General features: G+C 37.6%; 3 protein-coding genes across 6 annotated transcripts; 2 read left to right on the top strand and 1 right to left on the bottom strand.

Moving 5' to 3' along the window:
• The first annotated feature begins 1063 nt into the window (after window positions 1-1063).
• On the top strand, window positions 1064-4472 carry LOC116254066 (glucuronokinase 1-like). Of its 2 annotated transcripts, none has more exons than XM_031629130.2 (6): window positions 1064-1396; window positions 2447-2596; window positions 2857-3084; window positions 3167-3283; window positions 3433-3593; window positions 4115-4472. In XM_031629130.2, the coding sequence occupies exons 1-6, from the start codon at window positions 1136-1138 to the stop codon at window positions 4356-4358; spliced, it is 1161 nt and encodes a 386-aa protein (XP_031484990.1). In that variant the 5' UTR covers window positions 1064-1135; the 3' UTR covers window positions 4359-4472. The 2 variants fall into 2 exon arrangements, with proteins under 2 accessions (XP_031484990.1, XP_031484991.1); XM_031629131.2 differs by having other exon boundaries at window positions 2896-3084.
• Window positions 4473-7619: 3147 nt separating this feature from the next.
• LOC116254020 (cytochrome c oxidase subunit 5C) lies at window positions 7620-9591 on the top strand. 2 transcript variants are annotated; one of them, XM_031629043.2, is made up of 2 exons: window positions 7620-7775; window positions 9220-9591. In XM_031629043.2, exon 2 carries the CDS (start codon window positions 9223-9225, stop codon window positions 9412-9414), a length of 192 nt encoding a protein of 63 aa, XP_031484903.1. In that variant the 5' UTR covers window positions 7620-7775; window positions 9220-9222; the 3' UTR covers window positions 9415-9591. The 2 variants fall into 2 exon arrangements, with proteins under 2 accessions (XP_031484903.1, XP_031484904.1); XM_031629044.2 differs by lacking the exon at window positions 7620-7775 and adding an exon at window positions 7784-7875.
• A 1809-nt stretch (window positions 9592-11400) lies between these two features.
• LOC116253812 (uncharacterized) lies at window positions 11401-19305 on the bottom strand. Of its 2 annotated transcripts, none has more exons than XM_031628759.2 (7): window positions 19173-19305; window positions 18895-18951; window positions 16242-16477; window positions 15576-15721; window positions 15335-15453; window positions 15094-15237; window positions 11401-11792 (listed from the first exon to the last, which is right to left on the bottom strand). In XM_031628759.2, the coding sequence occupies exons 3-6, from the start codon at window positions 16466-16468 to the stop codon at window positions 15136-15138; spliced, it is 594 nt and encodes a 197-aa protein (XP_031484619.1). In that variant the 5' UTR covers window positions 16469-16477; window positions 18895-18951; window positions 19173-19305; the 3' UTR covers window positions 11401-11792; window positions 15094-15135. The 2 variants fall into 2 exon arrangements, with proteins under 2 accessions (XP_031484619.1, XP_031484620.1); XM_031628760.2 differs by having other exon boundaries at window positions 18895-18957.
• Between the last annotated feature and the right edge of the window lie 300 nt (window positions 19306-19605).

Genomic DNA, 19605 nt, shown 5'->3' on the forward strand with positions numbered 1-19605 from the left:
CTATGTCAACAACAAATCTTAAACTTATTCTTATTTGGATATTGGTTTTAAATATCTTCATATTCATATCCAGTCCAACTGAACTTGCTCCAGTTAAATGGCCGACACATCCGCATTTTCCGAAAGATAATTTTCTACTCGGAGTACGACTTTTTCATCATAATTTTGAACACAAACCATATTTTTTTTTTATTTTTCTAATACAGGGCTATACTTTTCAGAGCATATGTTATGGCTCCTTTGTGCTCTAATAATTACTAAAGTACCCTTATATGTTAAATGAAAAACACCTCCTTCTGTAAGGGTAAAAGTGGACTTGACTTTTTCCCTAAGAAATTACAAAAATATCCCTATCCTAAAGCGTGTGAATATGTCTCCTAAAACATGGGAAGAGTTCTTTATACTTTTTATTTTTTTTACAACTATCAAATGAGGAGTTAGCTTTATCAAAATGACATTTATTGATGTTGGTAGTGAAAATAACAATAATATTTTTTTTATAAAGAGTGAAACAAACCTTTTTTTTTTTTTATTTTAAGACAATTGAAACTAAATGCCTTGATTTAACATTAACCACAGTTGAGTTGCATGGTAAGGTGTAACACTACCCACTTTAATTAAGAGCTCTTGTGGTTAGGCCACACAATCCAGAACATAATGATATCAAGAATCATCCTAATTGAATCAAATCCATTTGAATTGGTGGCTGATCCAAGAGTGTCACATATCATTTTTCAAATTATTTCTTTAAAACTTCTAAGTTTTTGACTCTTCATTATTTAATACTATATATATTTTTTTAAATTTATATGATTCAGCTGATCACTAATCAGTTGGATGGCCAACTTCACTGATTCGATTCCACAATACTGCAAGAAAGTAAAACGGAATTAATTTGTGTTGAAAATTATGTTATCAAAACCAAAAAAGAGGATTAGAAAAAAGTAAAAATTACGAATTTGTGAATCAGAATGGGTCAGGTATCGACACGTCAATTGCATATGAATTTCGGGTGAATTTAGAAAAAATAAAAAAAGAGGAACATGAAGTAGGGGAGCGATCACTGATTCACTGGCTGCTCGAGGGAGGCGGGAAGGAAGGAGTTCTTCTCTGCACCTCAGTACGGAGGGAAGCCATGGATGATCTGAACGGAGAGAAGAAGCGGCAGCCGGGACATGGCGACGGTGACGATGGCAGCACTTGTTTCACGATCGACCACAAGGCCTACGCCCGGGTGGGCTTGCTGGGTAACCCGAGCGACGTCTACAACGGTCGAGCCATTTCCTTCGCTCTCGGCAATTTCTGTGCCACCGTCCGTCTCCGTCCCTCCGACAGCCTGATCATCCAGCCCCATCCCTTCCACGACTTTGTCCAGTTCCCCTCCATCGACTCCTTGGTGTGTTGCTTCTCCCTTCCCTGCTGCCTGTTCTCAACCTTGTTTCTTTCTGTTATGTCTGGATGAGATTTCCTCACTTTGATTCATGATGCGTTCCAATTCTGCTTGACATGTATTTTTTTTCGTATGGACACCGCCACGGACAAGAAGAATGTGGCCACCTTTTAAGTAGTATTTACAAGCATTGTGAAGCAGAATGGCGATTGTACACTGTCTAAGCACATAAGTTACCAATCTCCTAAAAAAGAACCTCATCATTTGCAGGTCCCATAATTACACCATTGTTCCTTGACATGGAACCATGCACTGTCAAGGAATTTTGTAGGAAACAGTTCGAAGGATTTTTGCAGCCAAATTTATGAAAAAATCAGCGGTTAATGGGTTCAGTCTGTGAGTCGTCCACTCCTTTTTTTTTTCTGCTGTCTTTGTGATTTTCTGCAGAGTCGCATATATGTTGGCTCTTCAATAGAGATTCTTTATTTCTTTAGTTAATTTGCACCTAAGGAGACAGTAAAAACGGAGACTAGGGAAAAACTTTTTCCTTCACTTTGTGTAAGGAATGTCATGTTGACATCAAACACCCAATGAGATAGCGTCTATGTTATATATTACATATTCTTGGACAACTCCACCCTGTTAATGTGCGAGGAATCTAATAGCCCAGCTCTGTTAACCACTAAGCACCTAGAGAATTTGTTGAACGTATGTGCACCTGCAGTACTTAGTCCAAAGTCATAGTATTATGTGAAAACTGACCAACAAAATGTCGAAACAAAAACAAGGTGGTAAACATTAGCAACTCACTGGTGTACTCACACCTATATCCAAGTTACAGTCGATCCAGTTGCAACAATCTATATGCCAGGGTTACAGGGGATAATTATTTCCCAGTTCCCCTTTCACTTTATGTTATTTATGTTTGCCTTACAGAGCAAATATTTGCTAAAAAAATTAAAGAACTGTGTTACTTTTTTCGTGCAATCATACAACTGGCGTGAAAGTTTTGTCTACTCTATCCAGTGTAGCTAAGGTTATCCATTTACTTTTCAGTCTGATCGAGTGCAAAAGGAAGGTTATTATGGTGGAGTTCGCTTGCTAATGGCAATCTGCAAAGTTTTCTACAAATACTGCAAAGAAAATAACATTAACCTTAAAAGTGGAAACTTCACGTTGTCATATGATACTAATATTCCTCGTCAGGTAAACGACGTTCGTTATTCTCTTTCTATTGTTGTCTTATTCTGCTTTCAATATTTTATTTGTAAATTAACTGTGCTTCTGTGTTAGAACCTTAGAGGGTTCTCTTGTCTTACCCAGTTTAGAGTGTATGGCTCTTCCTTCTCTTTTAATGTATTCTCTTGTCGGCCGAGAGAAAGTTTTTTGACCTTCTGGAATTTTATGATACTGTTAGTTCCCAGTTTTCAAATTTAGTTTCCAAAGGAGGATTCCTCCTGATGCAGTATTCGTTCATGGATTTGCTCGCTATTATGACTATCCAGGCCGGGCTTTCAGGTTCTAGTGCAATTGTATGTGCAGCATTGAATTGCTTGCTTGATTTTTACATGGTCCGACATTTGGTCAAAGTAGAAATCAGGCCAAACCTAATTCTCAGTGCGGAGAATGAACTTGGCATTGTTGCTGGCCTCCAGGATCGTGTTGCCCAAGTGTATGGTGGGCTTGTATATATGGTATGTCTGTGCTTATGTATATGCCATTTGATGACTCCTTTTGTAGAGAGTGATGATTCATGCATGAGAAGCTGTCTTTCAGGATTTCAGCAAGCAAAACATGGATTCCCTAGGGCATGGTCTCTATACATCCATGGACACAAGTCTGCTTCCTCCCTTGCATGTCATTTATGCTGAAAATCCTAGTGATTCTGGAAAGGTTAGTGCTACTAGTGATACTGCCTGAATGCCTCTACTCTAGATCTCTGTCAAATAAGAAAGCTGATCCTTTGACTTCGAGCCTTTGAGCTTGATTCTACAGAAGTGATTATGTTCTGGTTCTGCACTTGTCTGATCTTGCTGGTGCAGGTGCATAGCTCTGTCCGAAAGAGATGGCTTGATGGTGATGAGTTTATCATATCCTCAATGAAGCAAGTTGCTAACTTAGCAGCACAAGGGCAGGAGTCACTACTGGGGAAGGACTACACGAGACTGGCAGAACTCATGAACCGCAATTTTGACCTCCGGAGGTAGAGGAAGCTATTCTATTTCTTTTGTAGGTTAAAATTGGAGAAAAAAAAAAAAATCTTTTAAACACCTGTGTTGCTAGTGAGATTTTTTTTTCTTTTTCTTGTGTAGAAAGTAAACCAAAATAGCATCAAAATTTCCAATAACTCATAAAACTTTGAACTTAAGTTGGCTTTTGAAGAGCATGAAATTCTACCCTAAAAAATCAGGAAATCACCTCTCTCTCTCTCTCTCTCTGTAACTCCACAAATTGAAACTAAATTTTATCATAACTCATCCTTTTCCAAATTATGAATATAGAGTACATTATTATGTCTGTGCAAGATCTTTCTTGTTTTTCTCACCACTTTTCCAGTTTCTCATGGTAGTAGAAATAAACAGGTGCATGCCTTATAATTCCTTGTTTTTCATGTTTGTGGTGATGATGAACATTTCTGGTCTTCTGCTTCTTGTAGTTCCTGCTGGTCACAATAAATATAACAGTATACCTTTTTCTTGCTGGTTTTCTATTTTCTATTTGCAGGTCCATGTTCGGGGATGATGTACTCGGGTCAATGAACATATCTATGGTTGAAGTTGCTCGAAGTGTTGGTGCAGCAGCTAAATTTACAGGCAGTGGAGGTGCAGTTGTCGCCTTCTGTCCAGACGGGCCTTCACAAATAAAGCGTCTGGAAGAGGCTTGTCACAGAGCCAATTTTGTCATTCAGCCTGCAACAGTTGTTCCCTGTGTTCTTAATGATAAGGACTTGAAAATGCTTTCTCACTAAGACTTATCTCTTGTTTTCACTGTTCAACACTCTTTGTTTCTCACGCTTAACGTTTACTGATTCTGCTGATTTGCGGAGTCTTCATTTAAATTGATTGATTCATATTTGTTAACATTATTATTTGTCTAGTATGACATGAGAAGCAAGTGTTTGAGAAATACCACGAAGTATGATACATGAAGCACTTAGGAATCACAATGCTTTTTCCTTTTATTCAACAAAAAGAAGGCATAAACAATACCTATGTTTCACAATTTTCTTTGACAAGGGAATTCACACAACTGTGAAAACGTTGGGAAGAACTTGCAGTTTGCTGTTCAAAAGTTGATTTTTTTTCGCCAACAAAGCTCCACACACCTGGCTACAATGGCTTGGATTTCAGGCACAGAATTCAATACCAGAGGTGTATCTTTGTTGAGGGCATTTAGAATCTCTCTATCCCAGCTTAAATGTGATGAATTATTGGAGACACCATCTCTGTCATTCTTCTGAAGCAATATGGATGGGGAAAAAGTTGAATATCGTTTAGAAGAAGTGCACATCAACAGCTATCTTAACATTTCAATCGTCATGTTTGCTTAGGCAGTTTTGCATTATACTATCTTACAGAATGATATGAAATAACTATTATCCTTTTTTACTCTTTCCTTGCATTTAGTAACTATAAGGTTATATGATTGAATGGATGAGCTTAAACCTCCAAACTAGGAGGTTTAATTTCCTGTAGAAACCTTTGGGGAGATTATAAGCAAGGAAGTTCAGAACTGAGGGACAACTAGGATCCACTGGGCATGCTATCTTGTCCAATGGGATATTCCTTGTGTTGCATGTTTAACGCTACCATAGTCTACAAACTGTCATATTCCGATGTTGATGGGACACCAACAGGCAACAGACATGGACTTCTCATTGTATTCAGAGCAGAGGCAGAAATTTGAGTCAATTATGTTTTTAAAAAAAAAAAAATTAAAAGGGCCATTTATGTCGGAGCAGGTTATATGGTTATATGTTATGACTCAGAACAAGGACAATATGTTATGGGCTAGAATTGGAGAAAATGGCCCTGTTAGTTGATTGGAAGACCACTTCCCCCTTAATAAAGGTAAAAAGTGCAATTGGGTAAAGCTTATCCTTGTAAAATCACAAAATTGCCGTTTCAGTAAAAGGTGAGGACATGTCTTCCCATGTTAGCAACATTTTCATGGAATGCACTTAACCTCCAGGGTGGATCCAGAGGGGCTGGCAGGCAGGAGACATGCAACATTTCAAAAAATTACATGTAAATAAAAAAGAAGTTCATTTATCATATATATAAATTTTGAAAAAACTATATTTCAGCCCTTATTAAAATTTTGAAACTATAATTTAGCTTTTTTCATGAAAAACTTCTTCCACTGCCCCTGTCTACATCCATGTTCTTTTATAAATCTTAGGGGTTGCAAGGTGCAGATCATTGTTTTAAAAACTTTAAATATAACCCTTCTCTTTTCAGGGGCTTAGACGGGGCCATATTTCTGTTGATGGGCTACCAACCAGAAAGTGTCTCTACTCATAACGTGATGAAGCAAGAGATAGAGTCACATACAAGCCAAAGGACAGAGACTTCGTACTTGCCGGAGCGAGTTGGCAGCATAAAGCATTTATCTTTGCTCCTACCTTCAATGCAACTGTAACTCTAGAGAAGAGGAGAAGAGAGGAAGTTTTGGCTGTATGTGAGCAGCAAGAGCTCGCCCAGAATAGCTCTTGTTCCTCCTCTGACTGAACTAAAAGTTTACATGCATGCATGTGTCCCTGCCTGCCAGATTTCTAGCTCCACTTCCGGACAAGACACCAACCAGAAAGCGTGTTGCTCAATTACAAAGGCATCCGCAAGTAAGGTTGCAGTAAGTTGAGAGAGAGAGAGATGTAGTGGTTTGCAAGAGTACATCCTTCAACTCATAGTGTCATGCACGATACCATTTATAGTGCAGCATATTAGCGTTCACGAGAATCAAACTGAGGATGCGTGGTAAATTTGACACTTTGCCGACCAATTATGCTATCCCCTCGAGGCTAATTGAGAGAAAGAAGAGACATTGTTTCTTCTGTTTGCAAATGTTCTTTTGGGAATATCCATGTCCATTCATATGGGAGAGTTGATTTGTGAATTTCACCAACCTTACAAGGGATGTTGAGATTGAAATATCAGCTACCATTCGTGGTTGCAAGTCACAATTTGGTGTTTCCCCAAAACAAAAGAAGAGTTGTTCCAAGTTTTTTCACTTACATAGGAAAGAAACCTCTCACTGAAACACGATTCGAAAACCTGAAGCTTGAAACTTCTATGAAAGACGAATAGACTTGGACCAACTCGTTTTGTCTAAAAGAAAGAAACTTACCTCTCGATTAATTTACTTCGAAGGGTCGCTTGGCAGTTAAAAAACTTTTACGTCATTGTTTATTCTTACTTTTCTCACCGTATTCTATACCTTTTCCTTGTCCTTTATCGAACTTTTACTCATTCAGTTTATTTATTTATTGACATTTTTTTGGCTAAAATTTCACTACTTTTGTTCATATCAGATCCAGGTAAATCAGATTTATTAGGTCTTATCTGGTAATGTCTACATCTGATTTGAGTTTTGACTCAGGAAATTAACAACAAATAACAAATTGTCATGAAGAATAGTCTATGCATTTGTCATGATCTTACTTTTTTTACAATGAAGAAAAATATTACCTACAAGAATAATCTTACTTTTTTTACACTCAAGAAAAATATTACCTACAAGAATCAAAACGTTAGGTGCATGTTCAAATAGACCTGGGCATCCGATAAGAGTTGGCAAGAATCAAAACGTTAGGTGCATGTTCAAATAGACCTGGGCATCCGATAAGAGTTGGGACCGACACCTGAAACCTGAGCTCAGAACCAAGCTCTCGATACTCGAGTTCGGGTCTAACCTAGCTTGACTCGATTAAAACAAAAATTATAAAAAATAAAAATGTTTAAATTTGTATTATAAAATAATAAAAAAATTAATCGAACCGAATCGGGTTCCATCTAATTGATCCGAACCGGTTTTTCCGACCGAGCTAGTGCTTCATCGAGTTGAATACCGGGCATCCAGCCAGGCCCCTTGCCCTAGCCACCGGATCGAATCTAATACCATAGTTCCAGGAAAGGATCCGGCAGACCTGTTTTTTCCCTCATCCCACGCAGCCACAAATAATGGAAAAAGCCCCAATTTTTTATTGTAATTACCCTGACAAGCTGATCCGTTCGGTCTTTCCCTTTTTGCTCTATCTCGATTCTCGCTCCGACGCTTCCAGAGTATTCCCAACTCCGCCTGTCCGGACGGTCAAAATTACCAATTTAGCTTGTCTCTCTCTCCACGCTTCGACATTCTTCACGCTCCGCCTGTCCAGACAGTGAAGGTTAGCTGCTCTCTCTCTCTTTCTCTACTATTTCTGATATTTGTTTCGATCCGGTGGAAGCTTTTTGTGATTATGATGCTCCGATACATGATTACATGAAGTAGGGCAATCCACTTTGATCTTTGTATGTTCGTTTTTATGGGAAAAACTTTCACTTCGTTCTTTTGGGGCTTTCTTATTAGATTTGATCATAGTGCTTTTGTAGGTTTTCTTCTTTTCCTTTTGGGTCGGAAGTGAAGGTTACTGATTCATTGAATGAGGCAGTGGGGTGATGGTGTGGGGAGCGCTTGTAGCAGGCTCAACCCAACTGCAGATTCACCTTATATGGTTATTTGTCATGAGGGGACATGCTTGAGGTTTTCAGATTGATTTAACGTCAAATATTTCACAAAAAACTGACATTTACAGGTCGCAACATCAGATTTATCCTGGTTTCCACTGTTTATGCTACCCACGGAAATAACTTGATTTTGGATTGAAAAACTGATTGTCGGATTAGATGTGTTTTTGTGTCAGGAAGGTTTAAGATTGATTTAAAGGTATTTGGAATCAAAATTTATCAAATCCACCTCAAAATCGATCGAATTCTTATCAGAAAGTTCCTAATCTCCGCTGGCCCATGCTCTTCATGTCAGCCCCAATAGGTTCTTGGTCTACACCTTTCCTCCTACATGTTTGCACTACTCTTCCCTCAGCTGCAGCTGTAGTCCACATAGCTCACGTTCTCAACCTCGACTATAAGCTAGCCCTTAAGAAACCTTGAAAAATCTTGTAATTTTTGGAGAAACATCACATCACCTGCCTGAAAGAAGGAAGAAGATGGCAAACCCCCGAAAACAACACGCTTCCTTTCTTTTATCTTTTTTCCCTTTTTTCTCTGCCTGGTGATTTCTCTGTCTCTGTTATTGAATTCCCACTACTCCCATTCTATTAAGGTTGTATCTCGAAATATGGAATGTCGTCGGCTAGCCTGCCACCCTCTTCCCTAGTTTTTGTCAGGAAAAGGATCTGCTGGCCTTCATTTCTCCAATTTGTCGATTAATGCAAGGGAATGACCAACAATTCTCCTTCATTTTTACCGTGGACTAGAAACCCGGAAACTCTTTGCACCCTTTCATGCTTCTAGCTGCCTAGGTGATGTTTGACACTTTGGTGTTATGATTATAAAATTCAAATTCCAGAAACATAATTACAGTTGAAAGTGGAACGGAATGAAAATTCCAGGTTTCGTTTGGCCCTTTGTTTGCTTGGAATTTTAATTTAGACACCTTTTCTGCTGTTTGTGGAAATAGGAAAAAAAAAGGGAAAAAAATAAAGAATGCACAACAAAATTCCATTAACATGATAACATGCTTATTTGCTTTGAAGTTTGAAGTATAATTTTCTGTTTCGTATGAGTTTGGAAATGCATAGATATTTACTTCTGCCTCAATGGTTTGAATAGGATATGGCAGCACATAAGATTGCTCACGCAACCTTGAAAGGACCAAGTGTTGTGAAGGAGATCCTTATTGGTCTCTCCCTCGGCCTTATGGCAGGTGGACTCTGGAAGATGCATCACTGGAACGAGCAGAGGAAAACTAGAGCATTCTATGACATGCTGGAGAAGGGCACCATCAGTGTTGTGGTAGATGAATAAACCTGTTAAAATATGAAACCTTGTTTTTCCAAGAAATAATTGCTGGTATTCAGCCATGCTGTTTTTGACATGCATTCATATTTGTTTGTGAGGTACAGTAACTCAATACTCCACATGTGAGAACAAAACTGATGAAGCTTGATTTATTCACATATTCCTGCAACGTGCTTGCTACCATGTTTTTGTTGTCAGTATAGAACAATGTATCTCTCTCTCTCAATGAGTCTTTAAAAATATGAGCCGTTTACGCCCGAGATGTTTGTTCTCCAACTTGTAAGTTATGTATTTGAAGACCCCAAAAGTCCAGTCATCCAGAAATGGATTTATAAATGAATGTCGCTCCTAACATTCGTGCAAACCGTTTCTGTGCTGACTTGTTTCACAGCCTAATGGGCCTTGGATGCAAAATGGTTTAGGATCCAGAAAGCGTTTTTTTTTTTCTTTTTTTTGGCAACAGTTCAAACTAAGTACATAAATAAATGTTCAGGTTTGGTTTACTAAAAACTTCAAACAATATATGAATAATCTGCATCACCATAATCACTGTTTTTGGTGTTTAAAATGCCACCAAAACTATCGATTTCTTTGCTAGTGTACCATCATTACTGAATTAGGGGGATCTTAGACTCCATGATCTGATTTAACATGGGGCTCACTTTAAATCTATTCTGACTTGAGATTCACGGATTTCAATATGCAACGTTTACAAATATATGGTGTAAGTTGCATGTTTTAACACAAAAGCTGAAACCCTAGTTAGAAATTAAGAATCTGAAGTTCCAAAAATTAACATCCTAAAAACTCAGATCACCTCATATTTAATATTTAAGAGATAAGAACATCAGGTCATCAAATGCTCCATTGGTAATGTACCAAGGGCTGTTTGGCAATGATAATACCCTGTCTTAGTGCATATGCATAGGACGATAACAATGTTGTTCATTGTTATTGCCAAACACCTCTAATAGTACATTTACAACTGTCGGGGTATGTACAAGCCTTGTTGCAAGTTGTATAAACACGTGCTGATCACAATTAAAAACCGAAGCCAATGTAGCGTGGTTGATCGAAAACACAAGAAACCAAATTGAACTAAAAGTTCCTTGACGAGGCCTCTTTCTTTCCTTCTCACCCTCTCGTAAAATGACTTTTCGTTGCTTCTAAAATTAGGAATGCAAATGTATTGAAAATGGATAAGCAGATTAAGTGCTCATTTCGATCCGATATGTTGCAGGCAAAAAATTGCAAATCCCCAAAGTTATGTGGTCCGTTAACACGTGAAAATTCTGTCTTAAGATTGGAAACTTTTTCCTAAAAACAATTGGGTCCCGAGGAAACCACACACAAGCGAAGACTTTATTGGTAGTTAATGCAGAGAGTTGACGAATACAGAAACCGAACCAGTGACTGGCCTTATATCAACAATTAGCCCAACCAACTATACCAAACCCCTTGAAGCAAAGGGTTTTTGCTTTGTTCTGGTGAAAGCTCTGACATAAAAATTTGGTCATTCAGAAGCACCACAAGCGATTGGGTGTTTGATTTCCCTTTGTTGAACCAACCCACATCTGTAAACCACATTCATTTAACAAAAGGGTTTTCAAATGTAGTTTCCAAATCCCTTTAAGTAAATCAATGGCCAGATCTGTTCTGGCATCAGTTTCCACCTCTGGCGCAAGTGGCCACAGCAGCCGAACGGCCGAACCTATTTCCTGAATCAGGTCAGTCAAAATCTATTAAAAAGAAAAATCGACAGCGCCAGTTTTGAGTGATCCAAGTTCATTGTTTCTTGTAACCAATCTGAACCAACGGTAAACCCGATTGTTCACAACTCATGGAGAAGAAAGAGAATATGATAATACAGCACAACTTGCACACACACACAAAGTGATGTAAACCTATGCAGCAGAGCTTATGATTTGAAGAAGAAAGAGAATATGATAATACAGCACAGTTTGCACACACACACAAAATGATGTAAACCTATGCAGCAGAGCTTATGATTTGAAGAAGAAAGAGAATATGATAATACAGCACAGTTTGCACACACACAAAATGATGTAAACCATGCAGTAGAGCTTATGATTTGAACCAGCCTGAGACACATCCTAATATGAGGTTGATGTAAACCATACAGCACAGAGAGAGTGTGTGTGTGTGTGTGTGTTTCGTCATTACTCTACTACGACACTTAAAAGTTCTTCTAACGTGATGTAAAAATTAAAATGCTCTAGCTTTCCTCTGTTCATTCCAGTGATGCATCTTCCAGAGACCACCAGCAGCCAGGCCAAGCGAGAGACCAATAATTATCCTCGACCACACTTGGTCCTGTCAAGGTCACTTGAGCAATCCTATGTGCTACTGCCATCTGCTACTTGCTGCATCCAAATGTTCAACGGTCAACTGGGCAACCACAATATCTTAAATCAACACGAAAATCGAAAATCCTATACAGCAAACAGGCAAATAACTGTATCATGCAATATTCTAAATTCACATAGACAATGAAAATCATTCTTCACAAGCAATAAGCAAATAACAATCCCAACTCTCTCTTAAGATGAAAAAGGAATTGCTAAAAAGCAATATCTGATGTTCATGTGCATGAGTCCAGTAAGGCAAAAACAGAGATAATAATGCCGGAAAATGGGCAATATCTCCCAACTTAACATAGATATGCAACTGGCATATTCACTCTGCAATAGCAACATATAGACAAGTCCTGGATTGTCGACTACAAGGTAGCAGTTCACCCTAGCTCATGAAATTCTAGATTTCACTATAAAGGACCAAGTTGAATGATAAATTATTCAGATGAGGAACTAGTGATAAAACAAAAAGGCAAAGAGGCAAAAAGATCATGACATTGGGGAAGAATTGAGTTGTGATGGTGACACCAGTGAAGGATAGGTGGTGCAATGGTGATGAAAAGCCGCAGGTACTTGGAGTGAAGAAATGAAGGAAATAATGAAGACGGTGATAAAACAAGTCATAATGATACTCTTTGGTGGCAATAATAGTGATGCCGGCGGTAGTGACTGTAAGCAGAAAACAGGTGGTGACAAAGATAGTAGCAGTAAAGCAATTGAAGAATTGTAACGGAGGTTCCGATAATATGATGCGGACATGCGGTGAATATGAAGGTGATGGTGGCAGTGGCTGCCACCATGCTGATGGTAAAATTATGGTAAGACAAAAGAATAGGTAAGGTAGATAGAGCATAACCCTACTGTTGCATCTTACCTTAAGATTTCCTTTCTTTTCCTCCGTCTCCTGAGGTGACGTCAGATGTTGGTAAAGACTGAAGCAAAGCTAGTGTACCCACTTCCTATTTGATGAGATAGGCTGTGTCTTGCCTTGACCACACACTGCCCATTTTTTTACCTTCACATATCCTGATGTATCTTGGCTCCTTTCTCTATTTCAGAACTAAATGAAATTTTGACAAAGCTTGTGAGCCCCATATTGGAAATATCTATTTTTTTAGCAAATCATTTTAAAGGTGGTTAAGTATTGAAAAGCTTTAGAACCATTTATATAAATTTTTTGAATGATTGATGGTAATCATATCCTATATAGGATATTGCTATTTGTAGAAAGAAATAACTTGAGCAACATTAGGAAGAAAGAACATTGTAGAAATGAAAGCAAGTCAGACCATTTTAAGCTAATAAACATAAAGGATGCAAAACAAAGGAGGAAAACAAAAATTGTCCAACCAATTCATAGTCAACTATTTTCGTTTCAAGGTCAAGACAAATGTTAACACCAATTTCAGTCTCTCACATGTCCTGGATCTTAAGTGGTAGAATGCTTACTATAGAGTGAAAATCTAAAGCATCACAAGGTATATAGTTACCTTCAAACTTCTGACACTGAAAACATATTAGGTACTGGCTGGAATCTAAGATGGATAAGAAGTTAAGAACTGAATGAGCTGAATTTCAGTTGACATCTGGAAGTACCAAAAGGCAAATAATACAGGTGTGACACTAGTATAATGACTTCACATACATATTTGCTTTGAATTACTTCCATGTGCATGCATTAGGAAAATCGAAAAAGTAGTCACCCAATATGTTGCTCATCCACTATAGGCAGAAAAGACTCATCGGTCCATTCACAATGGAATGAGGCCCAGATACTTGTAAGTAAATTACCAGGTTAGGACTGGTCAAAGAGCTAAACCATGTAATGAATGCACACCTGTAACATATATAGTATATCGTTCTTACAAATTTGAACCTACAGATGTGTTGAATAATGTCCATTGTCTAATAAAGCAGACGTCTGATGTCATGTTTATTCATGACAAAATGATTTTTTAAGCTTCAAAGGTTATGAAAATTCTGAGCTCTTGATTTTTTAATTTCTCAAGAAACTGAACGCTGTCATCCATGGGCGTCTTAAGTGTTTTGACTTCTAAAGTCATCATATGGATCACAACCATTGGGCTGTCCATTTGGAAAAGAAAAAAAAAACCTATTGAAAGTGTTCGGTGCACCCTGCAATCCACATATTTCTCGTCCCACATTCTGGCTGTTATATATGCCTGCTGAGCCTATCTGATGATCAAAAACTTAGCAACTATCACGAGCCAAACCCTGCTGAGCCATGAGCTGCTCCTTTCATTTTCCAATCCAATATAAAGTTGAACCACTCCATTACAACCTCTATGTGGCAACATATGTCTGTAGCGTTGATTTTAATACAGAAAAGATGGAAATGGACAACAAATGTATTCAAGTTCACAAGTATGTAGCTTTGATGTTAATACAGAAATGAAGGAAATGGATAGCAACTTCATTTAAGTCATTGGTGAACACATGAAACAATCAAATAAGTTTCGAGTTAGGAATTGTTCCAAGAATAATAAAATAAAAAAATAATTAATTAAAAAGGAGCATTGTTTAAGTAACTAAAAGCTTCACATGCATAAAACATCCAGTTATTCGAATTGGCAAACATATACAGAAAATTTTTGATGAAATTCCGATGGGCAAACATCCTACAATTGAATGAGATAAAAATATAAGCATACAAAAACATATCGCTGCACTTGTAATGGTTTAAAAACAACAGAGCAGAGCAACATAAGAAATTACAGACCCAATTCAAGTATTTATATCTATCAACATCCAGGATATTGAAGTCGATACACCAACGTTCCACAATGAAGCTTCGATTAATTTATCAAATTTGTTTATACTTCATCCTAAACTAAATAAATTTCAATTAAGGAGCATTTAACACCTTGGAACCATGTTTACGAATTCAAATTCCAGTTGAAAGTGGAATGGATTGAAAATTTCAGGTTCTATTTTGGCCTTCTTTTATTCCAGGCACTTTTTTTCTCCTGTAAAACAGGAAAAAAAATTGGAAAAAAATTTAAAAAAAAAATACACAAGAGCATGCCATTAACATGATAAACAATGATTTGTACCATGAGATGTCATTAATGTGTCAAACCATGGTTTTATTGATCTATCAGTGTACAATTCTCAAAAGGCTTCTTCTCTTCTCCTTCACAAACTCAAACGTGTGTACACATACACATGCACACATAAATGTTAGACCTAGAACAAGTAACTGAAGAATTACATAAAATGTACAAAATTGCTGACAGATACACATTGCGCAGATAAATGTTAGACCCAGAACAAGTAACTGAAGAATTACATTAAAATGTACAAAATTGCTGAAGGAGCATTTCCCAATGCATCAATAGAAGGCGATACTATACAGCAGCTTTCGTCTATGTTGTCTCTCAAATGCAGCAAGAATGTCATCAATCTTGTCCTCCCAAGAATCGACAGCCTCTAGCTGCAACATTTTCCATGATTACGACCATACATATAGGTCAGAAATTATAATGAGAAGTCACACAATAAACTAAAGCAATATCGTTGATATTGCTCACCTCTTGGCATAGGTCAAGTGCAAGCCTTCCACCTATAGCTGCCTCTTCATGGTTATCTTTCACATCCAAATTGATCACCAGAACAGGTTTCATGAGCAAACCATCACGGTTATGAAGATCTGTGCAGCATTGCATCGATGAATTCAAAAGAGCACAAGGATTTGCCATAAGACTGATATGCCCAACTTTAAAAGGATAGTTTAACATTAAGTCCACTAATAATGAAGAGTAACACACCAACCTTCAAGAACCATATCAAACACCTTTTCCTCAAATGTCAACACTACATCGAAGGTACCATCGGAAGCATTTTCTTGCCAACGTTGAGGAGCTAACTTGACACTGGAATTCCTTCTAAGCATGGGCAGGATGCCATTGCGCTTGTATCTGTCCGAATGTATAGGAAATGGTATGCATTAATATAATATATTGTATGATTTGCCTAACTAGACCAGTGGCTGCATTAAACTTTCAAACAATCACAATCAAAAGTGAAACAACATGATTGGATCTGTGTGTTCATTTAAAAAAACCGTGCGATTAAAATTCAAAAATTTAATAGATGCAGTACTTTGACATCACAAACCATCAAATATTTAAAGTTCAACTGAAACAGCCATCTCCATTAGAAACCAAACTTTTGCAACATATTAAAACATGGAAGGCACAAAACAATGGTAATTATGTTTACAAAGCCAAGGAAGGGAAAAACACTAACAACACTATTTGCAGAGAAAATAAACGAGAGAATATATAGTGGAGCCTAAACAAAAGCAAAATAAGTGGTTAATATTGCAATAAAAACCAGTCAAAGACAATCCTATGAAGATAGGTTATCAGGCAACCAACAGAAAAATGCAGTAATAAATTTGTAAGAGCATATTATCAATAAAGGGATTAGGGATACAATTCAGGGTCTTTGCGCCTCAGGTCATCAAACATTTGCTTGTAAGGTGTCCCAAACTCATAGACATTTGGTTCCCTTAAAGAAGGTCCGGGAAGCTTCACGTGGGCCCCAGTTCCATATGAACAAACATCAAATCCTTCTCTTTTAAGGAGTGAATGAGCTTCCATGCTTCGGTTCTGGTTTGAAGAACAAACCATAGCATGTCTAAGCTTCATTTTCTGTTGCATCGACAATACCTGAAATTTTTGAGGCAAAAAATGGAAAAAAAATTAATATAAAAATTCACAATAACACGAAGAAGTGGAAGTGAACTTGCTCCTACCGTATCCTCCTGCCTTCCATGAGATACACGTTTCAAAGAAACCAACGAAACTTTCAGTCTTCTACTTGCGTAGACAAGAAAAACAATCTCTTAACATTGGTTTAATAGACAATTACCTTACAAGAAAATGTTTCATGATTTAAGGATAGAAACCATGAATTGTATCATTTTACTGATAATATCCTATCACAGTTTTATTACTGCAATTGATTGTTGGTTGCTTGCCTAATCAATTCTCTTCATATGATTGTGTTCATAGCTTTTTTCCCATTTGAACTTAGTATTTTTTAGGTCGACTAGATTTAATTGTAAATTTTTTAACACTAACGTTTTCTCTGGGAAAAGAGTGCACAACCCGTAGGCCTTCTACCTCCACGCGGCATTGCTCTGTCAGGCTTTCGCCCATTGCGTATCAATCAATTGTACCTTTGTTTAGGCTTCACTATGTTTCTTCTTTTTACTTTTCTCTACAAATATCATTTTTAGTTTTTCTCCCTTCTTTGTCTATGCAATCATCAGTATTATCATTTTTCTGCCTTTCATATCTTAAATATATTGCAGAAGTATAGTTGCTAATGGAAATGGCAACTCAATTGAACTTTAATTATTTGTGATTACAGAATTCTCCAACTATTCAATTTCTAAATTTCGATCACACGGTATGTTAAACGATTGTACGAATGCAATTTTTCGTTTCACTTTTGATTGTGAATTTTTTAAAGTTTATCACAACAATATGTTTAATCAAGCATATCATACAATACTTTTTTGAGAAACATATTCAGAGCAGTTTTGAAAATTAGTCATAGCATTTCCTATACATTCAAAATTTCAAACAAATACGAGCACAACGGTATCTTGTCCATGCTCAGAAGGAATTTCATTCCCTAGTTAGTACCTCAACATGAACAAGAACATGGCTTTATGGAATCCTCGACATAGTGTTGGCGTTTGAGGAGATGTTTGATATGGTTGTCGAAAATAATCATGATGTTCTTCCTTTCATATGACTAGTGGACCTAATACTAGACAACATAATTAGATGTTTGATCTTGCCCTTGGTTCCTTAGCTAAGGATGTCCAAGGAGTTGAGCCAACTGGAGCTCGACTCGAACTCGCTTGGCTAAGCTTGACTTTCGCTCGAATAAATGAGTCGAGGTCAAGTTAAGACACAAACTCGTTTAAATAAATGAGTCGAGCTAGGCATGCTCCGCTCGGTTGAACTTGTTAAAGCTCATGTAAGTGCAAAAGTAAAAGAAGTTTCACCTAGTTGTCAAAAAAGAAGAAGTTTCTTCAATGGTTCTCCTTCTGACTAACAAAAAGAAGGTCCAAAGTTCAAGTTCCCATGTTTCCCTCGATGGAAAATACACTTGTTAATGAATTGGCTCCGCTAAGTTTGAGCCAAGGCTCAGCTTGAGCTTAACAACACTGAGTTCGAGTTACTAAGTTTGACCCGAGCCAAGATAAGCTCGAACTAGTCAACTCGAGCTTGAAATAAGGGTTTTGAGACTCAAGCCGAGGTTGAGCTGACTCAACTCCCTATCCCTAGTTAGGTCTTTGATTCTCCTTCATGTCTATGTCAAAAAACAGAAAACAATTATCAGGAACTGATTTGCTCAATATTGGCATGTTAGTCTTATGTGCAAGCCTATGTTTTTTTGAATTTGATGGTGCAATGCTATTTGGATCTACATTACCTTGAAGGTTTGCTTATGAAACTCATCCTAATGATCAATTTAGATGTGAAAGATAACTATGAAGAGGCAGCTATAGGTAGAAGACTTGCACTTGAACTATGCCAAGAGGTGAGCAATATCAACGACAATGTATTCCAGTGCTGAAACAACAGATTGCATACCACAAATGTATCAAAAAAATTAAAAAAACAGATGTACCAAAAGAGACAGATGAACAAAAAGAAAAAGAAACAGATGTACCGAAAGAAACAGACGAACCAAAAGAAAAAGGAAAAAAAAACAAAAATTAAAAAAACGAAACTAACATATATAGGAAGGAAGGAAGATCTAAAAACAGACAGAAAAATGACATTTTCCTGCTGCAAGAAGAAACCACGAAAGAAAATGAAGAGACGTCAGATTGCAACTCCAAATCGAGGGAGATGTCCTCCCTATCCACGCTTCTTAAGAATGCATTAAACAGAAGTATAGATTTTATGAAAATAACAAATGCATTTAAGATGGACTGATAATCAGAGCTAGACGGGGACTAGGCTGCACGTCGCCAATTCTCATATTGTTTCGTAATTCACTCAGAAAAGAAAACAGAGGTCAAACGAAAGAGGGAAAACATTAAGCCATATCAAGTATTTACCTCTTCCTCAGCTACGCGATTCAACAGATGCGAAATAGCCAAAAGTTCCGATGGTACCTGAAACTACAGAGAGCAAAACCAATCAGCGCCATTTTTGGTGACCCATTTGGGCGTTCCAAAAAGTGCCGAAGAGAGGAAGAGCGAAAGACAGAGAGAAGGATAAGCGCAGGCACAAAAAACGTAAACGGATGTCATGCACCCATTCTTCCCTAAGTGAGCAACAGTAAAAGTAGGCAACAGAGAGAGAGAGAGAGAAAGAGAGAGTCTCCGTTCCATGCCTGAGGAGAGGGTGAAGAAGACGGTGCGCTGCTGAGAAGAGAATCCTGCAGTCACGATAGAAAAATGAAGAAGCTGAGAAGAGGACGAAGTCACAAGCTCGCCTGCGAGTACGAGCCCTACCTGTCAGGAAATTCTTAAAACGTATAACTAAACGGACACTGGATATACAGTTTTAAGTGTATGGCACATAATTTTCTTTTTCCTCAAAAAGTCCCTCCACTATTAACTGTTTGTCAAACTCATGCCTTTTTGCTTTATTTTTATTTCCGATCACACCATTTCTTTTTTCGAGGTTCACCGAAACTCATCCTTCCCTTTACAAAGGATGATGCATGCCATTACAAAGGAGAGTGGGAAAATGGCCTTTGGGTTTTACACGGCGACAAAGTCTCTCTGATGGTTTTCACAAATATTAAAAAAAAAATCCAAATC

The sequence above is a fragment of the Nymphaea colorata genome, chromosome 5 (genome assembly GCF_008831285.2).
Source record: "Nymphaea colorata isolate Beijing-Zhang1983 chromosome 5, ASM883128v2, whole genome shotgun sequence".
NCBI classification, from domain to species: domain Eukaryota; kingdom Viridiplantae; phylum Streptophyta; class Magnoliopsida; order Nymphaeales; family Nymphaeaceae; genus Nymphaea; species Nymphaea colorata.